This window comes from Takifugu rubripes, chromosome 20 (genome assembly GCF_901000725.2).
Source record: "Takifugu rubripes chromosome 20, fTakRub1.2, whole genome shotgun sequence".
Taxonomy (NCBI): domain Eukaryota; kingdom Metazoa; phylum Chordata; class Actinopteri; order Tetraodontiformes; family Tetraodontidae; genus Takifugu; species Takifugu rubripes.
This window is the reverse complement of record NC_042304.1, coordinates 6,397,222-6,414,329: the sequence shown is the minus strand read 5'-3', so window position 1 is coordinate 6,414,329 and position 17,108 is coordinate 6,397,222. Positions and strand designations below refer to the sequence as shown.

Sequence of the window (17,108 nt, the reverse complement as noted above, 5' to 3'; positions counted from 1 at the left end):
GGAGATCCATTCAAACTTAGGGCAGTAAGCATATACCATTTACTAACATGATCCTATAAATAAACCCAGACAGTTTTTCTATAGAAGAGAAATAATGCACCACAACCTATGACTAAAAGCAACGTCAGGAACGTGACATTGCTTACACCCCCTCAGTTTAGCATGAAATCATGTTTATGGAGAGGGTTCAAATAAACTAGAAACCTTCCAGCAGAAGGGATTCCATTTGGGCTCCACTAGTTCTTTGGAAGGTTTTTTCCTTCTTCTTACAATATCCAATAAGAATACTCCTCCAAGCATTTGTGTCTATAAACGACTCAGTGAAACCTTTACTTATCATTCATCTCATCTTAGAAAAACAAAGTATTTAAAAGTTATGTCACAAGATGGAACCCAGCAGATGTAAAACCACCTCAACAGTAACATTGTCCTGTGAACTCGGACCTTGACAACAGGCCACTTCCAAAGTATTAGGGAGCACAATATTCCAAACACAGTTTATGATTTCAAGAAGACAAAATCCTAACATTCAGCCATACAAAATAATCCAACACAGGCCCGCTTCTCTACTGTACATGATGTGAGAAGCAGTCTGTGTGCAGATAGAAAAACATTTTTTACAGTCTTTTTTTTATTATTATTATTCCTTTTTGCAAAGCTAAAGCAGTTATTTGTAAATGGTCCTCGAAGCACAATCAATCCCTGTGGAGAGCTCTTCACTTCTTCCGGGCCAGCACGCGGGCCTGAGTCTGGGATTGGAGGTAAGGCGAGTTCTTTATTGGGTGTTATCTTTTTTTTTTTTTTTCTTTTGGGGGGGGGGGGGGGGGTTGCATGGTACAGGTGGGAGGGCTCACCAACATACAGGGAGTGAGAGGCATTAACTCTGAAGTCTATAAAATGATTCTTGTCCATGTACACACTGGAAAAAAGGAGCCAAATTCAAATACTCCTGAAGCAGTTGTAGCACCGCTGCACTCATGGATAAAAGATTCAGGCGGTGGGGGGGTTGCAGAAATATCACAGGTCAGAGGAGCACCGGCATCCAACAAAGGAGGGGGGGGGGCAGGTGAGGAGTCCACAGAGTGAATTAGAATGATCATAATGGCTGTTATGGGTGTTGAGAGGAATAATCGCTATGGCGGCAGCCGGGACCGCATTATTTCCATGTATTGGCCGTTTGGGAAATAGAACGGGAAGGAATCATGTCCAGCAGGTACTCCCGCTGACGCTCCACAGCAGAACTGGTCTTGTGGGCAGAGAGGCTGGGGTTGACGTACGCCATGGTCACCCCTGTGGGGAAACGGGGACGCTCGGTCAGTCACGTGTAATTAAGCTGAATAGCTCCCGTTTCTCTCCCAATAAAATGAGCACAATCCCAAAGCCGCCATTAGCTCTACCTGTGTTGCTGCCGCTCTGCTTCCTCCAGGTGGCCACGCTGCCGTGGCCGCCGACCTTTGAACCCTGCTGCAGGGAGCGGGCCGCAGCATGCTTACCCGGCCCGCCGCCCAGAGCTGCTGCAGTCATGGCGCTGTGCAGCTGAGGGGAGGAAGAGAATGAGGGGGTCAAACCATGAGAGCTCGCTGCAGACTGGAGACCATGTGACAACTGACTCTGCAAGCAGATTGGTTACATAAAAGAGCATAAATAACGGTTTCCAAGCGTTTGTGCTGCTGTGTGTGGTCACAAAGAAAAGGGGCGTGCTCACGTGTTTGATAGAGTGGTGGCCAGCCATGGACTTGTGCTGCATGGCGGCTCGGACCTGCTTGTACTGCTGGGAGACCAGCAACTCGCTCTTGGACAGCGAGGAGGACGAAGAGGATTTCGAGACAGAGGAGGCGGAGGAGGTGGAGGAGGCTGCCTGCTGGAGGATGTGCTGGTCGATCTCCTGCTCCTGTTGGAGTGCCTTAACGAAGGCTGCCTTTAGCCGACTGGTGTGCTCGGCCTTCAGGGCCTTCTTCTGATTGGATGACATACATTGGTCGCAGAGAATGTTTCCAGCCTTCTCCTTTCTCCAGCGGGAGGTAAAGTCCGTCTTACACTGGTTGCAGGTGTGCGGCTCTTTGGGACTGGGACCAGTTGTGGCAGCAGCTGGACCCAGATTACCTTTGAGGGGGAAAACAAGCCTGTTCAAACACGATTCAAAGGAAAACATTGCTCTTCTTTTCAGATGACTACTGCACTGCTATTCCTAAAGCCTCTACTAACCCCTTCCATGCATTTCCAGGAGTTTTTGCACCACCTCTTCCAACCCCAACAAGTAGATGAACTCATTATTGGCTGCGGAGGGCAGGAAGTTAAAATCGGGAGCAGGGGGCTTAGGTGGAGGGATCTCCAGCAATGTCTTCTCTAGCTGCTTGCGCAGGGCTAGCTTGGCAGCTGCCTGCCGGCTGGCTGGGGAGTCATTGATGCCAGAGTTTGGCGATGCTGAGGAGCCCTTTAGGCTGGTCGGAGAGGCCTAGGTTAAAGCAAAACAAAGACCACTTCAGAAAGTCCAGCTGAGGTCATTTCGGGTGAGATATTAAAAGGTTTGTGTGTTGCATCCTCACCTGAGGTATGTTGACTACAACATTGCTGTTGGCCACGTTAGCTACCCTAATGAGTCCTTGCTGGATGATCCTCTGACCTTGGACCTGGACATTGGGCACAGACGCCCTTGGAGCCAGCAAGAGTGGAGGGGGGCCCGAACCGCTGTGCTGCTGCTGTTGCTGACGCAGGCTGGCTATCTGCTGGGCAGTCATTGTGATATGCTGATGGCAGCATTCACATGCAGGAGCAAGAAGTTAGCAAAGTCACAACCTCTCCCCTTCAAACGGGGCTCAGAATGTTGGTGGCACACACTCACCTGAGCTCCTCTGACCAGGGGTGGCATGACGATTTGGGAGTTGTGTTTGGACTGGACGTGCTGCCCGCCCCGCACCAAGGGGGGAGGGATCACTGTGCCTGAGCTTCTACCCACCACCTGGAAACACAGATAGCACGTTAACGAAACAGGAAAACCACTCTCCCCATAAATGTTCACCAGCATCCAGGCTGTACGAAGAAGAACGCAGAATGGTACCGACCTGGAAGGATCCTTTATTCGATGTGATGCTTCCTCGGACGAGGGGGGGAGGAGTAGCCACGGACCCGGATGTCTAGGAAACGAAACCGCTTGGCCTTAGATGACATCATCCATGACTTGGCCAACATAAAGGGCAGAAGTGCGAGCGCTCACCTTCTGCACGCTGCTCTCCTTCTGAATCTGGCTCTGTCGGAGTTTCTTCAGCAGGACCAACTTAGCCTCTTGGATTCTCAGCTCTTCCTTCAGCTGCTTGATGGTGTGCTCCCTTTCCTCAGGAGAACTCTTCTGCATGTCCAAGAAAAGTCACATCATCCACACAGCGAGCTCCGACATCCCCAAAATTAGTAAACACCAGCGGGAATAAAAAGAAAGAAGGTGTTCTCTGTTCTTGTTTGGTTTCCTACCATGAGTGTGTCTGTGTCCGTCTTCACGAGGCAGTGGCCGTTCATTAGAGGACTGGATGGCTCGTTATCAGACAGTACGATTACATCATCGGGTGACGGGGGCTGTCTGTCTTTCTTAATGAGACTGGAGACAAAAGAAAACAATTCAGTTTCTTGTACCGGTGCAGAGACTAAACAGTGTATTAATCAGAGTGCAACAACCAGTTGAAATGAACTCATTCTCATGCAGTTTTGCTTTAAATCCAGTAGATGGTGCAATAGCATAATTAGGGCCGTCGTCTGTTCTAGGACAAATGTGCACTGGGACCCAAGCACCAAGAGATCAATAATGCAGTAATGGCGGCAGAGACGACTGCGGCGACCCAAGAGCAGTCAGAAGGGAACCTCAGCGGAGCTGCAGCTCAACCAACCAAGCAAAGGACTGGTCAGCAGAAGTATGCGAGCAACGAGTAGATCCACAGCGTTCACGGGGTTTTTAGGAGGGGAAAAAGCCCTCAAGCCAAAAAAGATCGACTAGCTTTTCCTGTGAACAAGGAGAGAACAAAGGCGACTCCGGGCAAGATACGGACGCATCCGTCTAGAGGGGCGGATAAATGTGCCTCTACAGGCATCTCGTCAGGTCCCGAGGGCCCGAGAGCAGAAAAATACACGTCAGCGACGTGGAGAGAAGGTTAAATATGAGTTCGACTCTAAAAGGTAACGTCTGGGTCATTATGTAAAGGTACGTGCACATGGATGCAGCGACCCAATCGTAGGATTCAGAGAAGCGTGGCTCTGGGGTTAGAAGCGTAGGCCCGGTCTAGCACCCAAGCAGGGCCTCACCCCTCCCCAGTGTCCACAGCGGGGCCTGTGGCCTAGCCGGATCGGCACAGCCTGGGCCTCGGCTCTCCCCTCCCTCCCAGCTGCCGACATCAGAGTCACACGCTGAGCCGAGCGAAGGTCCGCTGGAGACACTGGCGAGAGTGACAGTGTGGGGGGAGGGGAATACGTGGCCCAGAGCCAACCTATTGTGTACTCTCTTTCTCAGTCAATCACTCAGTCAGTACTTCACACACCCTTCCCCCACGCGGACATCTTTTATACTTCCACGCGACGGCCCAGTTCACACTTTTCTTCCCCGTTTGAGTCACGTCTCGGAGCCTTCATCTTACCCGCGCAGCAGCAGATTCCACCTTCCAACTACAAAACAAGGCCGACTGCAGGAGACAAATAAGTGGGGGTTCGTTTTATGGAATGATGGAGAAGAAAAACCATGCAAATTACTAAACACACTCGAGTAACTCCCTACAACTGTAACGTCTGTCCAGGTGCTACTTTTTAAACAACTTACTCCTTTCTTTGAGTTCCACATTTCATTCAAAGAAATGACTTTTTTTTTTTTTTACATTTTTATCATATGACTATCAGGAACGTGCTCCCAAAGCTCAACAGACTTATTTCCTTTGAGACCTTTTGCTCTCCAGAACTCTCAAAAAGTCATCAGGGAGCCTCACCTCCTCCCCACTAAATGTGATTAACGCTGACCTTAACCTGGTCACCTGTAACTTCAGGCACAACGTTAACTCATCATTAGCTGTCTGAAACTGAAACCACCAGCTCCTCAACACATCTAAACCCTTTCAGTCAACGCTTAAGTTCCTGGAATAACTCCGTTCTGTTCATGAGCTCAATGGAACTGTAATTACGTTCTGCATGAGAGGACGACGCTTCCAAACGACTCTTTGTGGCGGCACCATGCAGAGGTTTTAGAACTTGTGGCTAAACCTGTTCTTCAAAAAAATCTGTCTCCACCTCTGCAGTCCAGGGACAAATAAGGTAATATTTCCTGAGGCCAGTGTGCAGAGGCTCGGGACCTTTAAAGTCCCCACGAACTGGACGACACAATTAGAACCTCTTTCCAAGTTCGCTAAATTAGTTAAGCATAAAGGTTAGCTACAAACGGTGTCCATGAAAACCAAAACAGGTAAACTAAAGTGGCTCATTCGACAAATAGTTCCAGAGAAAGTACTTTTACACTTGATAACGTTCCTTGTTATTCCCCTCATGGCCGACCAACCCACTTCCACAATCAGCGGTTTAATCGTGCAGGTTATTTGGAAACAACATGTCATCTTTGTCCAAATGTGTCCTGTAAAACCTGCAAAGGGCCAGAAACTTTGCTAAATTGAACTCCTCTGCATCTCTGATGAAAATGACCGGAGCGGGCCTGTGATGGCCGGTCCCGTTTTATTAAGGACAGCTTACACAAGCGCTGGTGCACACAGCAGCGTGCTTATGTAACGCCCCGTGCTTCTGCACGTCTGATTCCCACTGACCTCTCTGCAGGATTGCTGATTCAGTCCATCAGCTGCAGACGCATCGGCCGTTTAAAATCTAGTACGGGAGAATATGTGGCGCTGCCTAAAACGATACTTGGTTACGTTTTTATGAACCAAGCAGTGGAAAGAGTGACGAGGGCAGGAGAATGCTGGGGTATAATGGCAGCGGAGGGTGACCCTCAGGAGATCCTCCACACTGCAGGCTTAATCACCCCTCTACTGCACTTTAACTGCTATTACATCATGGTGCTTTTATTGCCCGACCAAAGACGTCACATGACATCAGGCATTTCTCCACGTGGTCATGTGACACGCCCAACACCCCCTCCTTCCTCTAACTGCTCCTTCCAATGTGGAAACCATGGCAACAGCCAGTTGGAACCAGTTTGTGACACATAGCCTTCATTTTGTGTGAAGTGTGAGGCAGAGTTCAGGTGCTGCTGTGGGAGAAAATGGAGGCCGGACCTCGGGAGCCTCGAACTTTTTAAAATGGGGGCAGGCGGATGACGACCGCAGAGCGACTTCCTGTACGAGTGCTGTCAGACCACTCGCCGGCAAAAAGTCAGGAAGCCGTAGACGTTAATAGCTGCGTACCTACGCACAACCACAGGCTGCAAATGCAAGCAGATACTCCCGATTCAGCTCTCAAACCAACTTTGAAGTCACAACGAGCTGCCACAGAACAAAGAACTCGCCAGCTAGCATCTGTTGGACGCCCAGACCTGTTCCTAGTGTAATCCCGGTGACGACGTTACGGGCCGCACCACAGAACATAAAGCCAGACATCTGTTTTCAAGAAGAGCGATTCCCAATCATTTTCCTTCGAAACCGAGTGATGCCAGCTCAGAGGTGACCGGCACTCTTCAACCGTCCCGACGAGACACTCCGAGAGAGATCCATTCCAGTACCAACAGATGATTCTGTTAGAACGATGGAGATGAGAGGGTGTGTGTGCATCTCACGGGACTTCCTGGAGTTTGGAAATATCAACGCTAGCTCAATATGATACGCCGATCACGTTAGCAAATGATGACACCGTTGCCTCCTATAATTGTAGCTATTATTTTCCAGAAATGGGCAGTCAGTGGCGCGCGCCAGTGGTTCCCACTGCTTTATCACTTTTGGTAATAAATAAGCAACATACTTTTACAGTTAGTCAGGCTCTCAATGCTCTGACTCAGAGCAACAGCGACAGATGACGGTTAATTATCTGCGCTCCAAACGTCAGCCTCTCACAGAGAGGGTGCAGTCGCAGCAATGCAGCCCCTCTCTGCACCTTCTGCCTTTATTTACACAGAGGGAGGCCGAGGCTCTGCGAGGCCTCGCAGTCATTTTAGATAGTCATCTTGGATTCTGGAGTCAAACAGAGCGATAAGGAACCAACAGCTGTGTGGGACGGAGCGGGTGTCTGTGAGGGGAAACTTCACAGTGCGTTATTGGCTTCACTCTTGCATATGAATCGAGTGATTGAGTCATATCTGTGATGACTGTCAAAACGATGCGAGAATGTGGTAACAGCGAACTTGAAATCCCCTGAAACGGACACATGGAGGCTTTACAGAGATCCGTAAGCATTTGTTGGATCTTAATGACCCAGAACTCCATCGTGCATTTCCCTTGTCTCACCTTTTAGACGTGCTCATGTCTACTGGCTCATCTCCAGTCTGCAGCTCCAGCTTGATGGTGGCCTTCACTTCTCCAGACTTCAGGATGCTGGCTGCCACCTTTGCAGCCTGCTCGCTCTTCAGCTTGACGCTCTCAGCTCCAGGTGACCCGAGGGCCCCTGGTGCACCTGCTGCGTCACTCCTCTCCAGCTTAGCCCGTTTGCCCTCATTGTTCCCAGGGGAGCCAGAATGAGATGCGTGGTCCCGCTCTAAAGCTCGCTTTTGACTGCGCGTTTGACGCACTACCTCCTCTGACATGGCTACTGTCACCCTGTGAAGAAGAAGAAGAAAGAACAGATCACACAGTTACATTGAGCCATTAGATTCTGATTTCCTGTCATTGTAGGGCAGCTTTAGCAACACAAGCGTCAAATCAAATCCCTTTACTGTACACTTTCTGAAATAACCACCTGCTCGCGTTACGTATCTGGTTGCAGGAGGTATGCATGAGCACGGTACGGGTGGTCACACGTGCACGGTTAAGCACACAATGCGCAAAAACGTGGCTAGTTTCAAAGTGATCCAAAAAAGAACTAATTAATTAAAGTAGCAGCCTGCTGCAACAGCGCACAAACAGTTTAATGATCATTTAATGACGGCGCCGTGTGTGTGTGTGTGTGTGTGTATTAGTGCGATGTGTATATAAGCAACCGTGCTTGAGTCCACTTGGACTCTGTATTTTCATTTAAAAAATGGACAGTGGTGCATTTGTGTTCACTACGTGCGTCCCACCGATTAATCCAGAGGCTTTAATTCAACTGAAGAAAAAGCGAAAGAGTTTTTCTCTGAGATCTTTAGATTTATGACTGCAAACCGTCAACGGAGTTTCTAAGGACAAAGGATGCAGTGTCCTCGTACATACAGCTTGATATTACAACTGATAAGAAGTTTATTCTCGCAGTAAAGACAAGACGTGCCAGAAGAAAGAAAATGATTCCACGGGGCGTGTTGTGAATGGGTGCGATTCCCTCCACAGTCCTGAGCTGAGGCGTCTCGTGACAGTGACTTTAAAACTCTCTGCCACCAAGGACAGATGCTCCCCGTACTTAAAACGCTGCCTCCGTTCCGTGTTGTGCTGCCTCTGATCACACCTTCGTGCTGGAAGGTGGACTCTGGAGCAGGCTCAGGCTGAGAAAGGCCAAGAGCCAGGCCTCAATGATGAAACCTAGAAAAACACAACACTACCGTTCCCACATCATTGTTATTGTCTCTCACTCATCGAGAGAGAGAGAGAAAGCAGAGGGTGCTCAGAGGCTGCCCAAAGGAATTCCCTGGAATAAACATTTAGAAGCCAGCCTCTCCTAAGTGAGATGGATGCTTGAAAACACACTGGGCGCATCTCTATCAAGGCTGCTGCTGAAATATTAACACGGCAGCCTGATGCTAGGCTGCAAACACAGAAACCTGCCGCACACTCGCTCCAGAACCTGGACTCCTGCGAGTTTAGCGTGACATCACAGCGCCACATGACCCTATCCGAAGATTCCAGGAGAGACGAACAGCGCTTCCCTGTAAACTGGTTCAAACTGGTCTGCGACTGAGAGAAGGCGCAGGTTTAACCCCTGAAGAAACAGAGCAGCAGCAGGGAGCGCCTGGAGGGAGGACACACATACGCCCCACATAAGGGAACAACAAGAGGACATAATGATGTCTTCTTGCTGCGTGCGGAGCCTAAAACGCACACCAATGACACAACAAGGACAGATGTGCCCTGGTCGGCCGTCCCCACGTACAAAGGGTGGTTGTGTATCAGCCAGATTACAGCCTGCACGCGCCTGCGTGTGTGTGTGTGTGTGCGTGTGTGTGTCCCCCCCCCGAACTGTGCTTCAGAAACTATAATTCACACTGCAGAAATCTGCACGTTAGCGAGGCTGAATTAAAACGTGTATGGGGGGAAAAAAGCCTGAGCCTCTGTGCTGGTGGAGCGTTAGCCCAGCACGTTACCAGGGCAGCTGTGGTTGCTAGTTTCAAGTCTCGAGACACGAGGCAACTTTTGCCCCAGAAGAGCTCTGGAGAGCCGGAGAATACAATATTAGATTAGCAGGAACAAAATGTTCCACCGGCGTCCGCGCCACGTTGGGATTTCAGGTCTGTGCACACAAATCTTTGCACTTGTTTTGCCCGTCGCTCCGTCGGGTTTTTAAATATTGGACAGGCCGTTTTCGTCGTTTCCGGTTGTGCTGTCATCAAGGTGTACTGTATGCACATGCATGTGTGAAACTTAAAACGGTGCACAGTCAAAACAGCCACAGTCTGAGTCACGTGCATGCACATAAAAACGCATTGCAGGAAACGAGGAAGCACCTTCCCTTTGAGATTTTACCAGCTTCTGTCCATCTTCCCGCTCCATTTGTGCCTCACAATAGCTATTGAACAGAGTGGTGGGGGGGATGGGGGGGCAGTCTAATTGGTTTATTGCGTAATGCTCTGGGCACACCCATAGTTAATTACCTAAGTACCTCCAACCTTTGTAAACATTGCCTCCTAATGAAGGAGCCCGTTTTTAAAGAACCAAACTAGCAACCCTGGACTATACGTGCTTGACTTTGGTTAAATGTGTACGAAAGCGTAGACCCTCGACAGGAAACGGACCCGTGCTTGGATGCAGATTAGTAAAGAGCAGGAAGTGTCCCGTTCCATCACGTCCACGCCGAACAGCCATCTTTAAGAACCTGCAGAGTACAGGTGAATCAACGTAACCTGTCGCGCATTAAGCTCCATTACGGTGTGAGGGGCAAAGCTCAGATTCTTGGTGTTTTCAATTCCTGCTTGATTTATAGATAGACGACCTTTGGAATTTGGCCACGCTGATGTGTCCTCAACAAGAACATCTCATTCCACCCTTGTAACCCACAAACCATTCTGAAGATGGCTTTCTGGCGTACAGGCTAGCAATGCTACGCTAGCTCAATCATCAATCAGGGTTTCATAGGGACAATCGGAGATCCACCAGGAGTTCACCCAACACAAGTTATCATCGAAGCCTCGTCACCCTGAAGGACACCTTCACCTGAGTGTCAATACTCCTCCAACGCAACTAATCGACTTATCTTGCTACCGAGCACGTACGCATCACATGACGGCCGCCTGATTTACGAGACTCGTGGCCCCATGTGCTGGCCAGCCCAGGTTCAGATTACAGGAATTCATATGTGCTGACTCATTTAGATGAGGTTTAAGGGTGAGATTTAGGAGGGATCTGCTCGCGACTCCCTCACTCCAATCCCAGAACAGAGACGCGATACACACAATTCTGACTGAGGAAGGCGAGTCAAGTGTTCTCCTCACAGAACACTGCACGGCGCGTTTTACGGGCTCATCTTTGCTGCCGCCGCCGTGCTAGTTTATGTGTAACATTGGTGACACGCAGCACACCCTTCTAAGCCTGGTGTGTGTGTGCGTGCGTGTTGACGATCATAAATCACCTGGAAGTAAAAACACATTAGCCAGGACATAATAAGAGGATGGGGAAGACAGCCAGTGATTAGTTGATCTGTGCCTGCTCCTCCGAGGACCCAGGAGAATAACCGGGCCTCCTCTGTTCTCCAGAACCAGGCCTGGAAGCGCGGCGGACGCACAACAGACGCCAGAGACGCGGCCTGCAGATACAACAAGTCCCGCTCTCCTTCCCATTCATCAAAACACACATTCACAGCTGAATCTCTTCATAAAGCGTCCGTACTTCTGACGCCTCGTCCGTGGGTGGACAGGTTGATTGGATTCGTCCTAAGCGAATAAGAGTGCCGTGGCCCCGATCGCCAGCACGGCTCTCATTCTCCGGCGGTCTTCTATTGTGTCTGTTGCTTTGTAGAAGCGGATCAATGGGAAAAGGCTCTTCCCCCTCACCAGCGCACAACACTCGTCTCCAGCATTGTAATCACCTCCCAACTGGGACTCCGCTCAAACAGCCGGCACACAACGAAAGGAGACGCTCCCCCCGTCCCCGGGACAATAGAGACAATGTCGATACAGGATGTTTAACAAAATCAAGATTTAAGACGTCGCTCAGAAATCCAGAAACCCAACGGCACTAACCATTTGAAGGGTTAATGATGTCACCAGCAGATATGACGTCATCAGCGTAATCTTGATTGGTGGGATGCAGAAACAATCTTTATTTAAGAAATGCATTCCACCTTTGATAAGTGGTGCTCATGGCGCCATGGCTGGGGGGTGGGGGGTGGTGGGGGGTTAGCTAAGCCATAATCTAACTGTACCCAGATGAAAAATATGCCTCCCTGTCCCGTGTGGCCCGTGCTCACTTTTTGTCCTGCCCTCTACCCCTCCCAGATCCAGACGACCTCCCTCCGCCGCGGCTCTGCTGTGGGGTCGGCTCGCCCGGCGTGTGTGTGCTCGTGTGTGTCCGTCCCCGCTGGTTGTGTCCTGATCGCCAAGGGTTAAGCCCCTGCCATTTTAACGCCACTGACAGATCAGACCATTAGGGTGTTACCTAACAAAATGGAAGCCTTTAACCCTGAATCTGCCAGACCGTCTGCATGTGTGTGTGAATGAGCAGAGAGGGAGCCCCACACACACACACACACACACACACACACACAGGTCTCTACCTGAACTGCTCCCACAGCAACGTGACCACAACTTTAGTGCACAATAACCAGAGTCGACTCATCAGAAACATTGACTAATTTCAAAATTCCTCGACAGGGAAGGTGATTTATTTGTGCCGAGCTTCTTCCAAACGTCCAGAATCCTGTAACCCCGGGAGCCCAAAGCCACGGAGAAAGCTGAAAGGCTGGGACACACGCAGGCTGCTATCAGATTACACTTCTCAGAAATAGATGGTAGCAGGAAGTGACCAGAGCGGCAGAGGGGAAAAAGTTAGCGCTGCAAAGTACGAGATGCAAGACAAGGCAGCGACTCACCGTCAACAACAACAACAACACAAACGACCGACTGGATCCTTCTGGAAACGCACTGGGAGCACAAAAAAGACTTTCTATGGGTATAAACTACAACGGCCACTCCACACCTTCACATCTTGAGCTGTGCACAACAGCAGAAAAGCTTTTTCAGAAGGAAAGTTGGGCCCTGTGTGTGTGTGTGTGTGTGTGTGTGTGTGAGCACAGCATCAATAAGCAGCTCTTGTCCCCACATATTGTGAAAACTATAACCAACACTGGAATGACTTCAGTCAGCTTCGAGTGTCACGAGATCAGTCGATCACTGGATCAGTCGATCACTGGATCAGTCGATCACTGGATCAGTCGATCACTGGATCAGTCGATCACTGGATCCGCTCATTACCTGTCAGCTGTGGTCCAACAGTTGCTGATTGAGATGTGAGTGAAGAAGCAAGTCCCAGGTGAAGGAGCTCAGAGCCGTGCTACTGTGGTGGAGGATGCTGTGCAGCTTGTGAGGGGCAGCAGGGCAACAGGGCAACACTACTCTCTAGGCTGCTTTTAATCAAAGCCCCAAAGTCCTTTTATCACTGCCATTGATCTCTGGAAGATCATGGGACAGGTCGCCTTTGATCATGTCTTTAAAGTTCAACACCTTAACCTTTCAGTTATTCTGCCAACAGGAAGATAAACAAACAAACAAACGCCGGCTGAGGAAACAGGCTGATGTGATTTAAACCAGCGCTGTGCCCCAACCACACACTCGTTTCCTGCTCACTACACGGACTTTAAAATGGTCGTGCACGTTAAATGCCGTGATGGTGTCACAGAACAATGGGTGACGGTGGCCAGGCCCGTCTAATTATTTCAACCCATCAGAACACACCCCGACACGTTCAGCGGTGGTTCTAGGGAAAGATTTGAGGCTAGAATTAACTTTAATAAAATATTAATGCCAATAATAATACAATAATTACTCATTACCTAAAATAATTGGTGTCCCTTGACATTTTCAGCCAAGACGTGACGGCACATTCTCCAGTCACATTCTGCTGCAGTGAAAACATTTAATAAAGCAATTTTCCATCCAGAAACAGCTCCAGAGCTACTTTTCATCTTTGTAAATATTCTTTTCCTGAGATCCTGTCGCCTGGTGAGGAACAGACGATTCCCAAGGACAATTTTAAGTGGGGGGGGGGGGGCAGTGAAGGTTGATTGTTTTGTTTTTTCACACATTTATGTTGTAATATTTGTAATGATGTTGTAATGATCATATTGGACCCTCCTGTTGTGAACTACACATTGATTTCTCATTTCCCAAATATTTCATATATCAAACCGCACAGTGGAACCACGATGTTCCCAACCATCCCAGTGGGAAGCTCGTCCCAGTGGGAAGCTCGTCCCAGTGGGAAGCTCGTCCCAGTGGGAAGCTCGTCCCAGAGCCCTCCCTCATGAGGGCGATGATGGGGAGCGCCCCTGGATGCTGACTGCATCAAGGTCCTGGGCGCCAGCGTTGGAGCTGAAGGACCCACAGAAACAGAACAATCCCTCCACACTTTAGAAGAACCTGCAGGTGTCTGCGGTGGCGTGATGGTTCGATTCCCCGCCTTCTGCCTAAAACACGCCAAGTTAGAAAGGAAACCCGTGAACATTCGGGGAGTTCCGGGTGCTCCTGGCCTGTCTCAGACTCAAAGTGAATCCATCCCTTCTGATCCCATCTGCAGCAGCTTTTGGGAAACCAACCAGATCACTGAGCCCCTCCACGGGTCAGATCTCGTCACGCCTCCGAAGGGTCTCAGCAGGTCACAAACATCTGCTGGAATCAAAATGGCTGCCGTCTCCAGGAGGGGACACGCCCATGTCTGGAGGAATGAGGCCTCGGTCGGGACGGGTGTTCACCGTTGACACGTGCCTGAGTCAACATGAAGTCCAACAGGGTAAACAAGAAACAGCCGAACGTTCAAGGATTCTTCTCTCGAGCTTCAGAATGGCCCCGGGGCCCGTGGGCGGGACCGTGGGCGGGACCGTGGCTGACACGACTGCTGCCGTCAACCCAGGCCCTCCGTCCCCTGCTGTCCTGGGACGGGCGCCACTGGTCCACGGCCCCGCCCCCAACACAGCGATCTGGCTGGGGACGTCCTTCAGGCCCCGACCCGTCTCCGTCCTCCCTGCTGCGCGTTCCTCCCCAGGTCAGAGAGAACGTCACGGAACAGACCCGAGCACACATCTGTCGTCCCCGTCTCTACAGACACCACATCTGGAGCGTGGACAAGTGTCCCCTGTGTGGAGGGAGACAGCCCAGAAGCTTCCAGGCCCGCGTCCTGCTCGCAGTGGTGTTGCACCGGTTCCGTTCTGACAGGGTGACAGACGTGCACGGACGGGGCGAGGCAGTTGTCTCCGGCACCAGCCTTAAACTGGCCACCGACCCAAGGTGGAAGACGCCCGGCCCGCAACAATAATCATCCCAGCTTTGGAAGTTTGCAGTTCCTCTAATTAGGCCCGCGTTGCACAACGTGTCCGCGTGGTCACGGGGGGGGGGGGGGGGGGGGGGGACATGCTGACGGCGGGCGGGCGACAGACGCGCGACATGTTTGGTAAAGACGCACAAACGAAGGCCTTTAAATAAGTTTGGCCTCTGATGCAGCAGAAGCGCAGCGGCTCTCCAACACTGCCTGTCTGACTGCATCACCTTCAGAGCTATTAGAAGTGCCCCCCTCCTGGGGCAAACCCCGCATCTACCCTCATCACTGACCGGGGGGGGGGGGGGGGGGGGCAACCGTCCACTGACTACAAACACGGTGCTGTTGAACTGAACCCCCCCCCCCCCCCCCCTTAAATCAGGTAAACAGTGTCCATCTGATCAGCTCAACCATGGGGAGTCGGGGGGGGGGGGCTGCCATGACCATCATGAGAGGTCCCAACAAGACAAATGTCCCAGCAGAATCCTCCAGAACCAAAGGTGGGATCCTTCCAGACGACCTCCAGTGATCGGCACAGTGGCCATGACGTCAAAGGCTCCACTTTGGGGGGGGGGGGGGTAAATATACAGTAGTCAGTGCATCATTTTCAACTTTGCCTCCGTTAAACGGATGAATCCCACCCTGTGGAGCTGTCGCCTCATCTGGCGGCGTGTGGACGGACGGACGGACACCACCCCGGACGGAGGCACCGCCGTCCACCATTACGCCTCCATAAAAAGGCTTTTCACGGTTGAGCTAATCTGACAAAGTTGGGGAGGGGGGGGGATCAATGGCTCATAAACGCGTAATCAGACACCATCCCCGGTTAAGAAGAACCGCCGGCGTCGCGGAACCGGTGCCAAAACACGCCGCGATGGTCCTAAACTTCCCCGAAGCAACTTAATCTGGTGTGAGATCTTCCCATTTGAGCCCAGCCCGTCAGCAGCAGCGAGCTATCTCATGCTAACGTTAACTTGGCGTGCCAACAACAACCTGTCCATCTGTCCGGCTACAAACCAGCGGCTAAGTAAGGCGAGCTAAGGACCAACTGTGGCCAACGGCTTGTCCAAACACAGGGGATCGGGTTTGGGACGGGGTTGGGCGTTAAGGACGGGACTGTGACATTTAACTTGGGTGTCTGCAGGCGTCAAAATAGCGATACACGGCAGACAATGAAACCGACCCCTCTCACAGAGCCGCTAGTGTTAAAAGGCTAGTTAGCGAGCTAAGTTAGCGTGCTAACGCTAACTCCCTGGACACTCGCCTCCACAGGCAGACAGTCGCTAATTTTATTCACAAATAATCAAGGGTTAATTACGTACAGAAGGAGGCTGGCGTTTATTACACTACGGTCCGGAACGCTCATTCTATCCTAATATTATAAAAACAACTTCTCTCTTGCAGTGGCTCGATCGCAAAGCAAGTTTGCCTGGGAAGTTAGTTTTGATATGTTTCGACTTTCGAGGCGGTGTGTTGTTGGCAGTTCGTGTCCAATAGGTGTATGCGTGTAGCTGAGCGACACACATACGGTTACCTTGCGCGTTAGCTGCGACTAAGCTATGCTAGTTAGCCTAACTTACGCTAGCTGAGCTAACGCCGAGAGAAACTTCCCTCCGTCATCACGGTTTAATTGGAAATTAAAATACTTTATTAATTACTAGGACAAATTTAAAAAGTAAACTTACGGAGTCTAGGAGGAGCCTGACCTAGTTCCTCCACGATTTTCCGATGTTTGAGGGTCGTATTTAACTGGCTTCGGTATAAAAAATCCCGGGGATCCCCTCTGTTCCGTCCGCTGCCACTCCGGTTGCCAGATAATGTAATGAGCCACCACCACAGGCGGCGTCATGCTGCGTTCATACACACCTCGGAAATGCAAAGTACCCGGCTGCGACTCGGAATGCTGCGTTCATTAAAAACAACGTATGACCGAATCCGAAAGGGTTTTTAGAAATATAATTAAACACCCGGGTTATAATCGAAAAACTTTCACACTTTTTGAAATATTTCCCTCACCGCCACGCGTGTCGTAAGAAAAATGCTCTCTTGGAATGGAAACTGTCGCACTTTCCGAGTTATTTGAGCGAAATGCAAACGCCCCCAACGACTTTCAAATAATAACCCAAACTTTGAGTTTCTATTTGATCATGTCGCACTGAAAATGACCTTCGCAGCCTTTCCTTGTTCCACTCATCTATATTTCATCACACATTTACATTAATGCAAGAGTCTGGGATATTTGGCTTTTTCACTTGACGCGTCTCCATCCCGGATGTGACGTCACGCCAGCGCGAATATTTTAATGTTCAACTGAAGCCTCTGAGCATCAGGGGCGTGAGG

At 50.4% G+C, this 17,108-nt stretch overlaps 1 protein-coding gene across 3 annotated transcripts; it reads right to left on the bottom strand.

The window, feature by feature from the left end:
- Window positions 1-299: 299 nt before the first annotated feature.
- Window positions 300-16,652, bottom strand: gatad2ab (GATA zinc finger domain containing 2Ab). 3 transcript variants are annotated; one of them, XM_011614688.2, is made up of 11 exons: window positions 16,454-16,652; window positions 7,410-7,718; window positions 3,466-3,589; window positions 3,215-3,346; window positions 3,063-3,134; window positions 2,843-2,959; window positions 2,547-2,747; window positions 2,206-2,455; window positions 1,706-2,103; window positions 1,398-1,611; window positions 300-1,290 (listed from the first exon to the last, which is right to left on the bottom strand). In XM_011614688.2, the coding sequence occupies exons 2-11, from the start codon at window positions 7,703-7,705 to the stop codon at window positions 1,157-1,159; spliced, it is 1,938 nt and encodes a 645-aa protein (XP_011612990.2). In that variant the 5' UTR covers window positions 7,706-7,718; window positions 16,454-16,652; the 3' UTR covers window positions 300-1,156. The 3 variants fall into 3 exon arrangements, with proteins under 3 accessions (XP_011612990.2, XP_011612991.2, XP_029684657.1); XM_011614689.2 differs by having other exon boundaries at window positions 1,398-1,536; window positions 16,454-16,650; XM_029828797.1 differs by lacking the exon at window positions 16,454-16,652 and adding an exon at window positions 12,713-13,052.
- Between the last annotated feature and the right edge of the window lie 456 nt (window positions 16,653-17,108).

What these genes read in the sequence shown, in the direction of transcription:
- gatad2ab (XM_011614688.2), bottom strand. Translation starts at nt 7,705, where the DNA reads ATGTCAGAGGAGGTAGTGCGTCAAACGCGCAGTCAAAAGCGAGCTTTA. An exon ending in AGGAGAGCAGCGTGCAGAAG is followed by an intron (nt 3,135 to 3,214) that starts GTGAGCGCTCGC and finishes TTCGTTTCCTAG; the next exon opens with ACATCCGGGTCCGTGGCTAC. An exon ending in CCTGGAAATGCATGGAAGGG is followed by an intron (nt 2,104 to 2,205) that starts GTTAGTAGAGGC and finishes TCCCCCTCAAAG; the next exon opens with GTAATCTGGGTCCAGCTGCT.